General features: G+C 37.6%; 1 protein-coding gene across 3 annotated transcripts in view; it reads left to right on the forward strand.

Annotated features, from left to right (window-relative positions):
* The window catches only part of LOC139954157 (uncharacterized), a 51,414-nt gene extending 35,581 nt beyond the window's left edge, over positions 1-15,833 (forward strand). For all 3 annotated transcript variants that reach the window (XM_071953850.1, XM_071953852.1, XM_071953851.1), the window contains one exon: positions 12,204-15,833. In XM_071953850.1, coding sequence (XP_071809951.1) covers positions 12,204-13,994 — 1,791 coding nt within the window. In that variant the 3' untranslated portion in view covers positions 13,995-15,833. The remainder of the gene's footprint in view (positions 1-12,203) is intronic.
* Positions 15,834-20,212: the final 4,379 nt, after the last annotated feature.

The raw sequence follows: 20,212 nt of genomic DNA on the forward strand, positions 1-20,212 counted from the left end.
ACCTCATTAAATTATTTCTGGCACGAACATTATGCAGGCCACTAACATAGGGCTATAGTTCATTTTGGTAGAACGTTAACCTGGAGGTCATTGGTTCAAGTCCAGGTCATGTCGATTGATATTATTCAATCCTAACTATTTGAAACTCACCCAATCAGTTCCCCTTGTGGTCTACTACTTGAAGTTGTTTTTCTTGAACAACTAAAAGTACTACTAGCCGCTAACAAGAAGGAAACAAATGCTCTACATAATTGTAATAAGATTTGTTATAGGAAGCTTAACATTGATTAATGGTTAGAACGAAATGGGTAAAATTTAATTGTCAAATATTACATGACTTACAAGTAAAACACGACAAAGCTAAGGGGAAGACATAACTCCTTGGCAATGCTAATACCTTAGCCTTGTACGTGTATGGTAGGCTCATGTAATGTCCTTAACTTTCCTTTGATCTCACTATAGTCTGATACCATACAGTTGTATTAGACTTAATTTAGCATTAGGTTCGTGACATTGCTTTCTCCAAGACGTTTGCATGTTTTTACAGGAGATTTTTTCACAAAACACTTCTTGAATAGAAAAAGACGGCTATACTAAATAAACTACGCAGCAGTATATGAAGTTATTTACAAAAAGTAAAGATTATACACAATCTGTTTTCATTGGATAGAGACGGTAGATACCATCATCCTGTATGTCTGTGCAAACAATAACAATTGTAAAAACTACGTGTGGTGAAATAATATGTACACTTTTCTACTGTCAAACATACGTCAATTTAAGTGCATTTTAATGAAAAGGGAGCTATTGTGTGAACAATAGTGCAACTATATCCTCACTCGTGTTTCAGGAATGACGCATGCAGCATCCACATTGAAAGCACTTATACTTTTGTTCAAATACATCAAAATAAAATGGCGGATTTCTGCTAAATCAACAATAATTTTGTGCGACAGAAAGGAGACAGTCATAGAGTAATGCCATTAGTCATTTCTTTTACAAGTCCTAGACGCGTGATTTATTTAAAACTTTAAATTTGTCTTGAAATATAAGAAGGTTCGATGTCTATCAGATGCAGGAAATACGGTCATTTGCCATGAATTTGTAACTTGAATATTATTTTTATGAAGAAGCACATGTTTCTTACAAAGATAAAAAAGGGCCTATACAAACATTTCAATACCACGCGATCGTTTGCTTTCAGAAAAATATTAAACATGCCATTGGAAATGTTATTGGCAGCATGCTCATGTGTCGCATAACGTACGTTCTCAGCAAAGTTAACTGATGCGTTCTTTTCCCGTCTCTTCTTATCGAAGCAAACTTGCATGCAATTTTAAAGAGGAATTAGTTTTCAATGAAAATTTCATCAACATTTGGTGGGGACTTTAAAGTGGAAACAGCGGGAAACGATTTGTGTTTTGTGGGTATGTTATTCTTATTTCGACTTCGGCAGATGGGGGAAACTTTAAAATTTATTTTCTTTACGTTTTATTATTTTATAACGAAATATTTCTGAGAATTTTTAAACATAATAAAATGTAATGAAAATAAAATCAGCGATCTATTAAAATGAACCTAGCGATTTTCGGTTCGATAATCGCAAGAAGTTCGTACCTTGTTTCTCCGAAAAGTGTTCCACATGAAATTGTATTAGTTTTACCAGAAACCTAACTATTATTTAATTTATATAAAAAACAAGTAATTTGTCAAATGTTTTCTTTAGGCTATTTAGGATATTAAAAAAAAAATATTTTCACGGTTGTCTCTTTTTCGCTTCAAACTTACATTCTAAAACTTGCTATATCTGATCTCAAATTTGCTAACGAATTAATTAATGGCTAGCCCAAATGTTATACGCAATACAAATTACCTTTAAAACGAACGATTCAAAAATAAAAATAAATAAATAAAACATTAAAGCTAAATCCTCTGATAATCAGTAAATTAACTAATTGTGGACTCGAGCAAAATTATTCTTTGGAATGAAAAAGCCACAAAGATAAACTGAATATTGCCTAATTATACGTTAAAGGAAAACAAACATAACAACTGACCTTAAAAGTTCCCGTTTTTAAGGTGTCGGATTTGTTTGAATACAAAAGGAAATGGAGATGATCGGTTACTCACATTTGAAAAACAAAGTACAGTTACCCGATAAGTTCACTTCCTGACTTCTTATTGCATTTTCCCTTTTCTTATCAATGCAAACTCAAGATCATGTGGGTGTATTTTCTTTATTTAGTTTTGAAAACCTAATGCCAGGGCGTGTTGACGATGACCAAAGGGCATTCTGCTCAGTGGCTTTAATTACTCAATAGTTTCTACGGTTTTTATCCTGATTATTAATTGTGAAAAGAAGCCATCGTACATTGGCAGCAAAGGAAGATAAGGTACAGTGGTTACTATAATGTTTATTTGTGAATTCATCTGCAGTATTCTCATCTGCAATATTATTGCTGACATTTTGATATAAAGCTTAAGGCCTTTAAGAATGGATCAAATCAAGCAAACAGTCACAATAGTTTTTCTTTAAGATCTGATTACGTGTGAAGCCATTATGTGAGTTACTATAATGTTTAGCTGGTGAATTATAGCTGCGGTATCCTTACTTAACTGACATTTTGATAAAGCTTAAGGCCTTTAATTTACAACGAAAGGAACAAATCAACCGAACCGTCTCAATATTTTTTCTTCACTTACGATCTGATTTTGATTTCGAGTGAAAAAGCCTTTATATACAATGGCAGCAAAAAAGGATAAGGAAAATTCGAGTTATTATAACGTTTAGTTGGTGAGTTCACGAGTGGTATCCTTACTTAAGTTTACTGACATTTTGATAAAGCTTAAGGCATTTAATTTAAAAGAAAGAAACAAATCAAGCAAACCGTCTAATCAAATTCATCCAATTTACGATTTGATGTTGATGACGTGTGAAACCATACAATGGCAGCAAAGGGGATACAACACATGAGTTATTGTAACGTTTGGTTTGTGAATTTAACTGTGATATTCCCACTTTGCTGACATTTGTATAAAGCAATAGGGCCTTACATTTGCAAAGAATGGAACAAATCAAGCAAAAGGTCTCAATAGTTTTTCTTTACGATCTGTAATACCTGCGAAAAGAAGCTATTAACAAGGACAATTTGAGTTATTATAATGTTTAGTTGGTGAATTCATCTGAGGGTTTTTGGCATTACTGACAGTTTAATAAAGCTGAATGCCTTTAATTTACAAAGAATGGGATCAATCAAGCAAACAGTCTCAGCTTTCAGACACAGTCGATAAACATAATCTGCATTTTAATTAAAATCCTGGCGGTCCAGATTGAAATGTTTATTTTTCTTTTGACGAAGGTTGTTTTCTGAAGGTTTTTCTGTGCGTTCAAATTAATAATTTAACTGAATGTGTTAGTGTCAGTCCTAACAGTCGTGGGAATAAATATATATACATATCCAGTTAGAATATATTATGTGTTTTTCGAAGAAATAATTCATTCTAATGTTCTTGGTTTTCAATGAAAGCACAATCAATGGCCACCTGGTGAATATAAAATAAGGTGCATCATGTTTTGAGGGACTGCAACCACAATGGATGGTTTGTCATGTAATCTATTGAAGTCCATAAACACGGTTATATCGAGTGCGTTATTCCCATCTCATACCAGCTAAATTTCAATGACATTTTACTGTGAATAATTGAAATTATCGCCCACGTTATGTTTTTAAGAACCGACGAAACAAATGAAGGTCTCCTGTCCCAGATTTTCTTTTTAATGACAAGGACGAGTGGAAACATGTTTTCAGAGAACAACCGTTACCAATCTTTCGTTTAAGGCCCATTTGTTTTCAATTCCTTGATTCCTTTTTGTTGGTATGCGGTTTGCAAAATTTCTGATGTTTTTTTGTTTCACTGAGAGCCCCATTAGAAAACTAAACGGTGGCACCGCGTTCATCTGGGCAGCTGTGACCCAATTGCGACACGATGGACCTCGATACATGGAACTCGACCTTTGACACTTTATTCTTTGTTGCATTCGTGAGAAGAAGAAGGATTTTGTAATAATATTTTTTTTACCGATTTGGAAACAACTACGTATTGTTTTATTTCAGACTATACATGGGGACAAATTTAACGTGGGAATACTTGCTCTTTTGTTTCATTTTTATTATTTATTCTCTTCGCACCTTGCACCGTCGACCAATGGCGCCACCAACGCATCATCCCAGTTTAGCTTCCTACGAGAGCTGTTTAGGGATTAAACTACTCAAGACTTTTAAAAGTCACATAATAAGATTCAGATTCAGTTTTGTAAATATTTTAGGATTGGATGTTTTCTCTCTTGAGGCTTGGTGTCAGACCATCTTGATAATTCGAAAAAGTTCTCAGATTGAAAGTCAAAAACTTGTGCATTTTAACATGCGAAGACCCTAAACTCTCGATGACTTACGTTTCAGATTGTAAACTTTAAGCTAACTTTTTTTTAAAGTAAAAAAAAAGCTTTTTGTTGTCAAGGCTTTTTGCACTTCGTGAGCTTCCCTATTTATTTGTTATTATACATGCATCTTCTAACATGTTGTTTTTAAAAGCAATCGAATGACAGTTTGGTCAGCCCTGACCTTTCTCCGTCATAAAATAGCCGTCGCTACATCATGTCACAAAAATTAGCCGCTGAACGTGTCAAGTTTACCCCGAAACTGTCATCTAGAAATATCAATTGGCCATCTTCTATGTCAATCGCACGTCACCCAGGGATTGCCAGTGGTGGTAGGGAACATATTGATCTACACTTTGTCAATGGCAGAGGCCTCGGTCACTAGGGTACAGGCAGATGGTTCGTTATCGATGCACACTGTAGGTCTGTAGCAAGCCTCTGTCTTTTCCACAGATATTTTCATATTCGATAGGAGAAACTAGGTCGGACACACTGGTAACCAATGAGTCCGACCTAGTGCCTCTATCAGAATGTTTTAGCGTGAAACTAGACTTTCTGCTTCTTCTCTTACATACACTCTCTTGATTTGCTGAGATGTAGAACAAGGAGCCTTTCCAACAGCTTTATTCAACGTACTGCATCTCTGTGGAACTCCTTGCCTGGTGCTTGTTACCCTCAATCCTACAATATAGACTGTTTTAAGACGAAATATAAATTCCTACCTTCTTGTTGTTCTTGTGGCTTCATACCAAGGGTAGCTTTTATCCTTGTTTGGGGCGAACTTGCATAGGCCCTAACATCGGTATTGGACGATCTTTGGACAATGGTTAAATATTTTGATGATTTTGGGGGACATTTTCTAGGAAATTCAAAAGAAGAAGATGGAGACGATAAAACACTTAATTAAACAATGATTTCATTAAAATTGATGCAGTTATGATAAAATCAAAATCGTAATCAAAAGCACAGGGCCCATTTTCATGGCTTTGCTTACCGCGAAATTCTTCGCTAATGGCAGGCCCTTGCTATACAATAATTTTGTTGTGGAAAGCAGAACCATGAAATTGGGCCGTGCAGCGAGGGCCACCTTATGCACATCAGTAGGCCTATTTCCAATTTCTCTTAACGAAAAGCGTGATGTGTTCTTGTACTTGCATTATACAATACACGGGACCAACGGTTTTACGTCCCATCCTATGAAGGGGTGTCAGTCAAGAGGAGTAAATGATTACATTGGTTAGACTGGAGCAAATATCTGCCAGCATCCTTTGTATACCAAACATCGGTATGTCCACATGGGATACCTGGAAATAAAAACAAAAACAAAAGTTGTTTTCCTCTTAACCTCTGGAGTTTCTTTTAATGCATGTGCTGGCAATGTACTACAGGTGCATGCAACCAAACAGGTCCCTTGCTGCAGGTTATTTTCACCCCTGCAGCTTAAAAGCAACTCGCATAATTTCCATTATCATATATTTGTTTGGTCATTAGCGGAAAAGTTGAAGAGTGATATAGGGTTTCTCCTCTTATTTTTTGTGTTCTCACCATCTTATTGTCATTATTTGGATGACATACAGAACATTCCTAACGGTGCAGTATCAATTTCCATGGATTGAACCTGCTCTCAAAATTAATTGGCTCTCCTTCAAACAGTTATGACCTTACATGGTTTTAGGTTCCCCTTTTAATGTGGCTGTGTATACTGCCTGTATTCCACGCATACACTGTTTTTCACCTATAGAAGCATGCAGATATTGACTTACATCCATAGGCCTAGATGGTTATTAGTGTAATGTATAGGGGGCAATTATCACCATTCTATAATCACAATAGCACTCTAATTACGTGGAAGCGTACTTTTTACTTTTGCATATGCAATCGTGTTTGCGTAAGCGAGCATCATGCGCTAAACCTCGTATAATATGCAGCATGAATATTCACGTATTTCATGATTGCAGCGAATACCCAACGGCCGAGCATTTCCCATGTCATTCATGACAAGCACTTAGCTTGTGAAAAAAATGGCGAACGTGTTCTGCTGACCAAGGGCGTTTAATTTACTGCAAGGATGGTTTTGCACAGGGGCGGACACAACTGCATATGCAAATGTGTCCGGGCGGACACAGTTGCATTATGCAGCAGTGTCCGGGCGGACACGATTGCATATGCAAAATCGTCCGGCGGACATTATTGCATATGCAATAATGTTCTCCGGATAGTATTGCATAGAGGACATAATTGCATGCTACACCGGCAATCTCGGTAGTCTAGTTGGTAAAGACACTGCTCTAGAATTGCAAGGGTCGTGGTTCGAGCCCTACCCGAGTAACATGCCTGTGGTATTTTTTCACAGGACTCGGGAAAGTACCGAGTATACAGTGCTAACACACATCGGTGTATGGGTAAAAACCAAAATTAATAAAGTTATACCGTAAGTATAAATATGAAAGTATGGAGCTAGATACGAAATAAATTATTCACATTGAGCCAAAAGATCTGCAGCAGAGAACAATATTTTCTGCACCCAAGTTGGATGGAAAGTTATTTTTCTGTATACATTTAAATAGGACCCAGTTTCATGTGTATACCGTGGAGCACTGCGCTGACACTCGCAGCAGTTGGCGCCAAATATCTGAGATAGTGTTTTTAACATGAAAGCAAATTATACTTTATGTGAAGTAAGAACGCACATTAGTGCAAATTGAAATTCTGTGAATTAGGCCTACGCATTAAGAGTGGATATTTCTGTAGCAGCTGTAAGTGCAGATGCGCTTGGTTTCAATTGCTTATTACTGTAAGCACACTCTAAACACTGTGTCATAACTGACCTATATAACGTGTAGGAACCTGACCCTTTCTAGGTCAGGCTGACGCCAAACTCTGGTCAATCATGTGGAATTTGACTCAAACTACGTCAGTTGACGCAGTTGTGTGTGTTACTGACCCAGAAAAGGGTCATGCCCTTACGATCCAGAATCCGTACTCAATTCCGACAGGTACTATTTAGAATGCAGAACTATAGAGTAATTCCTGTCACATAGAGACCATTATTCAAAGGGAGGTTAAACCTTTGGTAATTATTCCCAAATACAATGAACATGATAAACTTAATTGGTCAAAGAGCACTGGGAGCTGTTCATATTATAAAACCTACAGAAACGACATTATTTTAAGTAAGGGAAAGAGTTCAGTTTTCACCAACAAGAAAAAGGTTTCAGGCATGTTTTATCTTTCATTATATTCTTACAACTTTGACGACCAATTGAGCAACAATTTTCACAGGTTTGTTATTTGATGTATTATGTTGGGTCCCAACACGCAAAGTGAGGTTATAATACTGTCTTTGACAAATAGGTACTAAACGTATTCAATTATGTACCTTTTGACCTAAAGCTCAGATACCAATTATTATAAGCTTCTTTAATGCTTCAGAAAAGAAACATATTACACTATTATATTCCTGAGATTAATTAGTTAAATTAGTTGGCATTAATTTGCTTCGCAAACAAGTAACCTTTAGTTAGGGTATCTACACTCATGTCCGTTGTGTGGTTTTATAAAGAAAATAATTTTCATTCAGAAAATATATTTTTGAAGTCTTCAATCGGTTTTTTTTCTAGATATTAGACATTGACAGTATTTTAAACGAATGTTGAAATGTAAATACTGCAACAAATACAGTCCATAGTGTGAAAAAAATAAAATTGCTTTGTAGACTTTGAGAAAACAAGAGAGCAGCTGTGCGCCCAACCGCTGTCTATCATTTATTATGCGTGAATCCCTTCGCAATTTGCCCCCATTTGATGCCACAGCTGTTGACATATACGTTGATATCATTGCATTTATTGCTTGGCTTGCAACAAGTTTAACGCTTACCCCTAGTAATCTTGAACGGTTCAACCCCTACGTCAACACATAACTTCAATTTGCATCATTAATTCACCATATTATTGGGTCAATACTGTTGTTGTTCCTAAGTTTGTCAATAGTAACGTCTATACAATTTTTATTAATTCTATGTATGAATAAACTGTTTTGACTATCAAGCAAACCTTTAGGAATTCTATGTTTAGATAAAACCTTTTGTTGCAGATTTGCAATAATTTTAAGGCAATTGTTGCTCTTTCACTTTCAAACAACAGTGTGATGGAGAATCAATATTTTGCTTTAACCACTGTTTCTCTTGCCATGCACAAACATGGCATTTTGACGTCAGTAAATATTGTATCGATCCAATGCAATGTCAACTTCATACACACACAATGCCGATGGGCAAAGCAAAATGGCGTCAGCTCTTATGGCAATTTTGTTCTTGTTTTCTTTCTTTTATTTCACTAAGAGTGTCTTCTTTTTTAGGTAATGACTCTTGCTGTTCTGTGAAATTTAACACCAAGTTAACTCTGCTGTGTTCAAGTCCCGTAGACGCTCAATAATATTAATAGTGGAATTACTTTGATTTGTGTGTGCGTGTGTTTGGTGATTGCACACGCAGGGACAACATTATGTTTTGTGTAGGCCTTTTTCAAATTCTCATAAAAATTATGTGATTAGAAACATAATAAGCCCTACTTTGCTGCAAGAGGTTACCTTTAATCATTATGCAGCCAAACATTGCACCAACATATTTTTTGGTAAAAATAAGAAACACAAATTTTTAAATGCACTGTGACCTGATGAAACTTTGGTAATATTGCGGTGCATAATATTTCGTGCATGAACGCATTTTGACACATCATTTGCGGTATAACATTCATTTGCTGCTTTGAGGCATAAGGCCCATTACTGTTTTGTTTTAATTATAGTTTGTTTATACTGAAAACACACACACAATTGTGTAGACTACATTAGTTTGTATTATATGAAACATATAATAATCAAATCATGGATTTATGAGTATTAACTGCACCTGTGCATTGGTGATTCATTTGTAATATGCCTATTGCGTACGTGAAGAAACGCATGGTACATTATTCAATTTGGGAATAGGACATGTTGAGGATGATTTGTTGCTGTTTTGCTTTAATCATAATTTTATTTATTAGCCTATTTTATTTATTAGCCTATATTCCAGGGATAATCTATATGGAAATCAGACGTTTGTGCGTGACGCCACAACGTGCAAATCTCAGTTTACAGCGCGCCCTCAGTCAGTGCCTTCAAAACTTGAAGACGTTTTTAGACTTCTTGGCAACCTATTATTTTGACATTTTACCATCGCGGGGGCTATCTCGCCCACATCACTCATTCTATATTACAGTTGGTCATATATAACGGTTACCGTAAAGTTGAGCCAGTACATGTGCACCATGAAAACACCTGACGACATGCACAAGCAATCATCTTTATACTTTATACGTATACTACTTATTTACGACCTTTATTTCCATTCCCTGACTTGTTGTAGTCCCAATGGAAGTGAACTCGATAGCTCCAATAGACAGTGATATTTTAATTAAGTCAAAACTTTCAACCTGGAAATTTAAAATGCATTAAAGCGTACGGCAGTGTGTGTTTGAATACCCTAGCGAAATCTGCGACTTGCATTGCATTATTTGCTATAAACCCCAGGTGTACCTAAATCTTTCCTTAGCATGCAAAGGTTCGTTATCATAGAAATCATCTTAGAGGTTTCTACACTCATTCATCCGCAGGGAATCACCAAACATAAGAAAAAAAATCCCTCTTCAAAAAACATCTTTGTTTTCTCTTTCTAAATCTGCAAGTCAAACCTTATGTCTTTGACACAATAGTAGGATTACTCTAAGGGGTTGGATTGTGATAAACACATCGAGATATCGACACCGGGACGCTACCCAGGAGCATCCTCTCTCTCGAGGCACCCTCGGCGGGAATAACTGCACTTTCAACCCATGCCTGTTTCCATCTCACGCCGGTCAACAACTATAGGTCCCCGGGAAAAAAATATGACAACACGAAAGGGCAAGCCCGTTGAGGTTCGCATTAGCAAATTACAAATTTGCAGTGATTGATCGATCTGCATCCCATTGCCCTGGATAAAAAACAAGACACGATAAGTTTGTATATAAACTTAACTCGTGACTTTATTATTGTTGGTTGCAGCATGGAGGAAAAAGCAGAAAAGCTGTTATCTTTAGCCAGATTGTGGTCGGCAATCAGCAACACGGTGACTGGTACATACAGCTATAAACAATTAGCCACATTGATAGAATATAAATAGAAAATTGATGCTTTGCATTTAATTTGTGTTTATAGCAGTTTGGAGATGTCTGTTGATGGAAATGACTTAACTTCGTAGGAAAAGCGAAGTTTTGTCCGCGAAAAAGCTTTAAAAACCACCTCGTAGTTTTAGTAATCGTTCTATCGGTATAGAGGAAGGTTCACATTTCCACTTGTATTGTCAACGTCCAGTTGTGTGTCTCCCCTAACAAACCGCCCGAAATCGTAAAACTAAGGGTGCGTTCGTTTAGCTTCCCTGGGTCGACCCCGGTGTGTGGCGGTTTTTTTTTTCTAGGACAAACGTGGGTTAATATCTGCACACGCTCGTCCTGGAAAAAAACCCGCCACACACCGGGGTCGACCCAGGGAAGCTAAACGAACGCACCCTAACTTACGTTCATCACTCACTCTTTGCATAGACAAGAATATCATGGGCTTAACACCTATACCCTCAACTCGAGAGAGTCAATAAATAAACTCCATAAATCAGCGAAGGTCAAAATCTATCCAGGGGTAAAAAAAACAATACAACACACAATACGATAAAAACAATCTCTCCCTCTGAAATATTTTATGACAATTTTATCAGCCTAGGATGAGAGCATCCTTCTTGCAGAATAAACTCTGGCTCGTACATACCGTGTGTAGCGTTGACATTTCCCATTAGTCATACCCTAGGCCTATGCCAGCTCGCTTGGCTGCTTACGTTGACCCTATGGTAAGGATGTGTTATTAATAGTTCCTTTAAAAACTACTACCTCGCTGATCACTAGGCGCTTGTATATTATTTTGATCGATGTATGTTTGATGCGGCTGATTGCGTTCCTTTTTACTTTCTTTTCCTCGATCACCGACAATAAATCCTGCTCAAAAATAGCGGCTGATGGGGCTGGGTAAAAAGGCGCCAGGAACCCGAGTCCCGATCGGCACTTATAATTACTACCTCTGGCGCAATGTTACACACGGATTAAGACGGGTTGGCATTATCAAACGAAAGGACTCAAATGAAAGTGTGGTTGAAACGAAATGGTAGTGTAGGGGAAGTAGAGCGGTTGTTTTAGGGTACAATGGCCGCCAGGAATCAGGTAATCCTACATATTTTCCTCGTCCAACGACAGTTTGTAAAGACTGTGTGCGTATTGAAAACTAGAAAACAGAGCCAGCTTAAATGTCTCTATATACGAAATCAACATAGTATTTCTTTAAAACTCTTGAAAATAAGATTACCTGACAACTTGCTTTAAGCTCAACTTCAATTTTAAATTAAAAACAAAGGAAGTAATTTCTTATTTTTAACTAGCACTGACACAACATTAAATCTCGCCTTGCATCGGCCGCCATTAGACGAGTGAAAGGCTACCAGTGGATGAGAGTTGTGCGCAGCGCGTACACGCGTGCACTTTTCCATTATTTGTCATCTAAGATGGCGGTTAATGACGTCATGTGCAACCCATCTATACCACAAAATTAAGAACAGGTCAAGAATTGAGCGACATATTTATAATACTCTGGTTTGTAGAACTGTGGACCATTTGTAATATGCGATTTTGTTCTTTTTGTTTACTAGATGAGGATGGAACTGTTACGTACAGAGACGTTACTCATCTTAGCGATGCTCCATCTGGTAACAGCACAGATCACCATGCCCCATCTATGCCTTATGGCATACTGTCGGTGTGACAGACGGACCAGGGAGGTCTCCTGCTTGGATAATATGTTCACTGAAGTCCCAACCGAGATTCCTTACTCCACCAGGACCCTCCAACTCATAGGCCAGAATTTCACCGTCTTGGAGAGGATTTCCTTCAACACAATGCGCAGTCTAAGGAAGCTAAAGCTTGCTAGGGATAACATACGGAGCGTGATGGATGACGCCCTCAGCAATGTGCCTAAACTCAAACGTCTTGACATGAACACTAACTTCCTTGAGAGGGTTCCCGCTCCAGTGTCGAAAATGACGTCACTGAAGGAACTCATCCTGCACACAAATCATATTAGTTCCTTGGAGGTGACAACCTTCGCTAACCTGACGCAACTGCAGATTCTTGATCTCGAAGGCAACATGATCATTGATCTTCCGGTTTGTGTCTTTGCCCAGTTGTGGCAACTTGCTATTCTTGACCTCTCAAACAACTCCATAAGTACCCTGTCGGCTGAGATGTTTGGCAACCTGTCTCGACTGGAGGAACTGCATCTAACCCATAACATGATCCAGCATGTGTCACCAGGATGGCTGAGCAGCATGCCCAATGTGTGGGTTCTTCAACTAGGCTCTGCCCTCAATCACGAGTTCCCAGATGCGGGTAAGAATCTACTCACGACCGCCGGTACAGACTTCTTGTCAAACGTTGAGCTCCTTGTGGTGAGTGACAACAACCTCTCAGAGATCCCATGCAAGCAATTTGGTAGATTTCCTTACCTGACGCACCTGGATCTTAGCTTCAACTCGATTCAGGGCATTCCACAGGCTTGCTTTATGAGGCTGACCCGACTGGTACTCCTGGAACTCAACAATAATGCAATAACGTCTTTGGAATACGGAGATTTCTTTGACTCCTACAGTATCTGGACGCTGGACCTCTCAGGGAATTTTATCGAGGAGCTCCCTCCAGGTGTGTTTATTGGGTCCAGCCTGGGAAGCCTCGACCTTAGTTTTAATTCAATACGTAGACTAAACAACGAAAGCTTTATCGCCTTGGATTATCTCATGGAGCTATACCTTAGTAGCAATAGATTAGAAAAGCTACCCAAGTCGGCTTTTAGACCTCTGTTGTCCATTCGTCTAATAGATCTCCGCTTGAACCATCTGACGCGAATAACGAACCAGTTCAGCAACATGACGACACTCACGAACTTAGGCTTGAGTAGGAACTCCATAGCACGTATATCGCCAGAAGCCTTCCAAGGTTGCACGAATCTCCGTGGTCTGTTCCTGGACAGCAACCGCCTGACAACCGTCTCAGAGGAGACCTTTAAACTGCCTAACTTGGTGGATGTCAAACTGTACGATAACCCATGGCATTGTGATTGCCGAATCAAGTGGATGCGAGAGGCCATGTCGAAGCCCAAGAAACACCCGTGGATGGTATACACGGACGCACAGAATGTGGAATCCTACAAGGGTATTGTGTGTGCCTCACCCACCGCCTTCGAAAACATCTCCATGTTTTTGATCAAGGATGACGAAACATTCAGGCTAATCTGCACAACCTATGTGTCGCCACTAGCCATTGAGTTTATTGTTGGTATCTCATTTGCTATCATTGCGTCCAGTACGCTGTGTTACGTCGCCAAGTTGTACTGTAAGGTCAGGGAGATGGAGAGAAGCGGTGCTGAAACGGGAAAGTGTTTGTCGTAGTGACGTCATCATGTGCAATAGAACCTGAATTTTTGTATCAAATTACTCGTCATATTGTACAATAATACTGTACAGCTCGTCTATCGGCATTTCAACTTTAACCGTTTAAGAAATTGCTATAACAGATTGGAATAAAATTACTGTAGCAAGCAATGCGGCTTGGAATTAATTTCTCAAACGTTACTCAGTCGGCTTTCATGCACTGTGCATAATGTAATGGTTAACGAAAACCTAGTGTGACTGTTTTCTATACTCTGGTCTAAGTTTTATGTAGCTGTTCCGGAAAAAACCTGTGGGCCAGATGGTAAACGTCCCTGATGACAACAACAACAGGCCTAATTATTGATTGCAACATTGTTCTTGCTGTTGTTATTCCTGTTTATATAGCTGTTCTTGTTGTGGTCTATAATTGGTTTGTCTTCACTTTTTAGTGTCACAGTTTACACTCGTTCTTACCAATGGTTTGTCATTGGAAGGGACTGTCTTAACAGAAAATTTGGGGGTGATAAACAAAAGAGACCTCTCTGTTATCTTACAAGACCATAATATAATAATTAACGAACATAAAGCGACCCAGTTCAACACATTTCTTGCCTAATGTCAGATTTCAGGTTGACGATGAATCTGTCGTGTTTTTCCTTCCCAGACTCTTGGGATGGGTCTTTTTCAACAAGAAAATAAGTCAGTGGGTATTTATGTCTGCTATTCACTTCAAAGGTTCAAACCATGAGAAGCAAGTAGGATGGCTCTCAGTGATGCTCTTATCCACACCAATTGTTTATAATTCCTGCTTTTAAAGACAATGGACACTATTGGTAATTGTCAAAGACCAGTCTTCTCACTTGGTGTATCTCAACATTTGCGTAAAAATAACAAACCTGTGAAAATTTAAGCTCATTGGTCGTCGAAGTTGCGAGATAAAAAGTTGAAAGAACAAAACACCCTTGTTACGCAAAGTCATGTGCTTTTAGATGCTTGATTTCGAGACCTCAAATTCTAAATCTGAGGTCTCGAAATCAAATTTCGTGGAAAGTTGCTTCTTTCTCAAAAACTGCGTTACTTCAGCGTGAGCCGTTTCTCATAATGTTTTATACTATCAACAGCTGTTGAGTAATTACCAGTAGTATTTATCCACTGTCCATTGCCTTTAAGCTGAATATCATTTTAAGCTATTCGCTTAAATTGCAAAAGTTGAATATCCCGGCAAAGCCATTGACACGTCACACTTGGTCCATGGCTGAATTTGTTGATTGAGTGGTAAGCTTTACATTTCATCAGAGCAATTGTTTCGCCCACCATGGAGAGCACTCTACTTCGTTTATTGCAAATTGGATACCACTGCATATCTACTACATTATTCAGACACACTACAATTTCATTTCTAAAGATTATGTTGAAGTCTGTACAATTATTTCAGGCATTTATTATCACACAACAATTAAGTGAAGCCGTTTAATTTGACTGTATATATGCGACCAGGTGTTCGATGGTATAGCTTTATAGACACGAAGTTTCATTACTATACCATTAGGTTCAGGTTGGTGCCTTTATTACACGAAATCCCTTTCAACTCGTGACCGATAAAATAAGCAAACATGAAACTTAAAGGGAAGGTACACTATTGGTAATTGTCCTAGACCAGTGTCCTCACTTGGTGTATCTCAACATGTGCATAAAATAACAAACCTGTGAAAATTTGATCTTAATTGGTCATCGGAGTTTGGAGAAAATTATGAAAGAAAAAACACCCTTGTTGGACGAATTTGTGTGCTTTCAGATAGGAATAAAAGACTTCTAGCTAGAAGTCTTTTATTATTTAAAGGAACACGTTGCCTTGGATCGGTCTTTGAAAAGCGTTCTGTAACCGTTTGTTATAAAATCGGTATGGTTAGAAAGATGTTGTAAAAGTAGAATATAATGATCCACACAAATATGCCTCTAAATTGCGTGGTTTTTGTTTTACCTCGTCGACAAACACGGTCGGTCGGCCATTTATGGGAGTCAAAAATTTGACTCCCATAAATGGCCGACCGTGTTAGTTCGCGACGTAAAATGAAAACCGTGCAATTTTGAGTGATACTTGTGTGGATCATTATATTCTACTTTTAAAACATGTCCAACCATATGCATTTCATAACAAACGGTTTCAAACGCTTTTTATAGACCAACTCGTCCTATCCAAGGCAACGTGTTCCTTTAAAGGCAGTGGACACTATTGATAATTGTCAAAGACTAACCTTCACAGTTGGTGTATCTCAACATATGCATAAAATAACAAACCTGTGAAAATTTGAGCTCAATCGGTCATCGAACTTGCGAGATAATAATGATAGAAAAAAACACCCTTGTCACAGAAAGGTGTGGGTGATGGTTGATTTCGAGACCTCAAATACTAAATCTGAGGTCTCGAAATCAAATTCGTGGAAAATTACTTCTTTCTCGAAAACTATGGCACTTCAGAGGGAGCCGTTTCTCACGATGTTTTATACTACCAACCTCTCCCTATTACTCGTTACCAAGTAAGGTTTTATGCTAATAATTATTTTGAGTAATTACCAAAAGTGTCCACTGTCTTTAAGTGAGAAATTACCTCTATTTCACAGCCTAGGCTACTTCAGAGGGAGCCGTTTCTCTTAATGTTTTTTTTTGTATCAACAGCTCTCCAATGCTCGTTACCAAGTCAGTTTTTACGTTAATATTTGTTTTGAGTAATTACCAAACGTGTACCTTCCCTTTAAAAGTTTTGTTATGGACGGGCTGGCCTTTTCAGCCATCCCGCCTAAGGGATCGAAACTCAAACAATAAAATATTCATTACAGTTTTAATGTTTTTCATTTACACACAAGACAATGTATTTGATTTCTAGTTTAACTTACAAACAATAGTCAATTAGATCTAGTAATACAAGGGCAGTAAAAAAAAATGGGCTTGTTTAAAAGGAAAAAAGAACTTGGCCAGAAGTGCCCCTCATAGAAATAATGGTCACCCACTGTGCCCCTGAAAAAGGTTACCCTAGTTACGGTACTGAGTTCAAGAGCTGTAAACATCTTAAATGTCAATGTTATTATATCTTTCATTTTGTTAGCTTCTCTCTCAAGAATGTTAAAGGGACACAGTGCCTTGGATCGGTCGAGTTGGTCTTTTAAAAGCGTTTGTAACCGTTTGGTATATAATGCATATGGGTAAAAATATGTTGTAAAAGTAGAATACAATGATGGACACAAACACAAACATGCCTCGAAATTGCACGGTTTTTCTCTTATCTCGTCGACTAACACGGTCGGCCATTTTGTGTTAAGTTCGCACAGTAAAAGATAACCACGCCATTTCGAGGCAGATTTGTGTGGATTATTGCATTCTACTTTTAAAACATCTTTCCAACCATATGCATTTTATAAAAAACGGTTACAAACGCTTTTTATAGACCAGCTCGTCCGATCCAAGGCAACGTGATCCTTTTACATAATGTCATGAGTCGAATACATACGTTTACCTGCGCTGTATGCACAACAACTGGTTGCATTTCAAAGTCTCTTTTATTATGATCTGTGCTGCTTTTCATTGTGTGGTCATCACTCAAATGAGTATTTAAGGGTGAATCTTTGGAAACTATGTTCAAACGATGACAAGTTATGCATTCTGACCAATCCAATAAGTGGCCATGTACATGTATTACGGTGCATCGCTAGTGTGTATTAAATCAAAGGTGTGTACATATTATTATTATTCATAATTTCATTGGTAACTTAACTATATATTTTTGAGCTTTGTATATTATTAACTACTGTTGCAAATTGTACAAACGCAAGTTGTTTTTATTGTCTCTACTCATATTATTGTTACTGAATTAAATTGTGAAAAAGACCTGATTGTTGCAGAATTCAACTGTAGAAAGCAAACCAAACGTTGTCATGTTGAGTACTTCAAACCGTGTCTAAAATTGTCATCGAAAACCAAACCCAAGAAGTCTGAAATGGAAAAAAAATAGTCCCGCTCCAAGTTGTCAAAATACGAATTTAAACTAAAGACTGCTCAAATCCACAATGAAAAGCCAGGAAGACGACCATAGTGACAGCAGTTATTCCAGATTCCATTACACGACGTTATTTTCAACAGAGGGCGCTATGGAAATAATCATTCGACATTTTATGTAACAGTGTTGTTGAATGGTCAGTTTGATGACACGTGCACTTTTTCGTTGACCATTTTTTGTTCCATTTGTGAATGAAGAACTATTATGGTCTTCTGTCACAGTGATTTGTTATACCTCGCAGTTTTGTTTCCTCCTTAGTCTTTTGCGAGTAGGGTCTGTACTAATATTTGACCAACCGACATCCCAGCCTCGCTTTGGATGCAATTCAGAATGAGCTTTTGCAATTTTTAAAAGTGATTGTTTGTCTCAGCTAAACGTATGGAAGTTGACTGAAATTGTTACTGAATTTGAACGTTACGTTACTTGTCCACTAAACGGAAGGTCCATGATTTGTTACTGTGCAATTGCTATAGAGTGCGAGCTGCTTTGTTGTAAAATAGTTTTGGCAGGTGCAGCAGTTAATATAAGTACAAAGACATAAATTGCTAAGGTGTGTTTCTTTTGTTCTGTGGGCGTAGTCCCTCAGGAATGTCTTGGGAATGTCTTGGGAATGTTGTGCAAGATGAGTGAACAGAGTGATTGCCCGTTTTTGTCGGTACGATGAGGTCTGTGAAGGTAGAGTATGCAGCTAGAGTTCTTCTCTGCGCAAAGATGTATATTGGATATGGTGAGGCACAGAGGAGACGTAATCTCGGCGAATCGTAAGTTCTTTTAAATTATGTTTATGAAGAAAACCCTGTGGATGGTTTTAGTGTTTGAAATTAATTGCAAAGCACTTGGTCAAATGATGTTTAGTTTAGTCAAAGGAATTGATGATCCAAAAGCACATAAATTAAATTTGATAACTTTCCTTGATTTATTGAATTTTAAGATCGAACTGTAGTGAATGTTTAGGTGTGAATTTCGTAGTTAAAACGGTTACCACTCAAAAATACCTTGTACATGTATATGTCAGATGTTGTTTTTTAATTAATTTGTATTATTTTGCATATATAATCTTGGTTGGCGTCAATGCTAATTTATTCCTGCAGTGCTTTTCTTCCTCTGTTTCAACCAGAACCTCAGCGGGTTGGTTGTGATAGCCTTTAAAATGTACTCATTGGTTTAATTAATTTTAATTTATTCTTCGAAATTTTCACAATAAGCCGTTTTAAGATATCGTGCACGAGACAGAGCAATGCACTAACTTTTGTTTGTGTATACATATAAGTTTACCCGAATCAAGTGTCATAGCATTAAATTTGTCCCACCATGGATCTCAAGATGACGTATGGTTTCGTAAAACTTTCCTAACTGATAGTAGAGAATGGAAGAGGCTAAAAACGCTTTTTTAAAAACAAATATATATGCTCAAACTATTTTTAATTGATTTATTTAAAACAAACCAATATCTATATTTTTTGATTATTTTGTCAGTGAAATGCCAAACATCTTCAGACTTAATTGATTCGCGCACATTATTTTTCCCCTTTACGGGAAAAACATTCGAGTCCCTTTCCATTTGTTGACAACATTGATTTTCTAAAATTAATTTTTAACGAAGGTATCACATGAATGTGTTGAATTACAGTGCCTTTACATATTATTACAAGAAATATCACTTTTGAAATGAAAACTATTAATTGAAAACCATTCCTCCTTGTTTTTCAGATGAATACCAAAAGTAAGTCATAATCTTGGAGTCAAATCTCTAGACGCTTCGATAATTGAATGAGGAGGCCACGACCAGCAGACGACGGCCGGCGAGATGAGAGATACAGATGAAAATGAGTGAGGGCATCTTCTTAAATTCATGTCATTCTTCCCTTTAAAGACACTGGACACGTTTGATATATTGTCAAAGACCAGTGTTCTCACTTAGTGTATCCTAACATGCATAATAACAAATCTGTTAAAATTTTTACTCATTGGTCATGGAAGTTGCAAGAGAATAATGAAAGAAAAAACATTTTGTGCACACCTTTGTGTGCTATCAGATACAAAAGCCCTAAGTCTTTTAATATTAAATCCCTTTCTAAAAAACTACGTTACTTCCGAGGGAGCTGTTTCTCACAATGTTTTTTACTACCAACCAAGTAAGTTTTTATGCAATTATTTTTTAGTGATTAACAATAGTGTCCAGTAC

The sequence above is a fragment of the Asterias amurensis genome, chromosome 2, assembly GCF_032118995.1.
Source record: "Asterias amurensis chromosome 2, ASM3211899v1".
Taxonomy (NCBI): domain Eukaryota; kingdom Metazoa; phylum Echinodermata; class Asteroidea; order Forcipulatida; family Asteriidae; genus Asterias; species Asterias amurensis.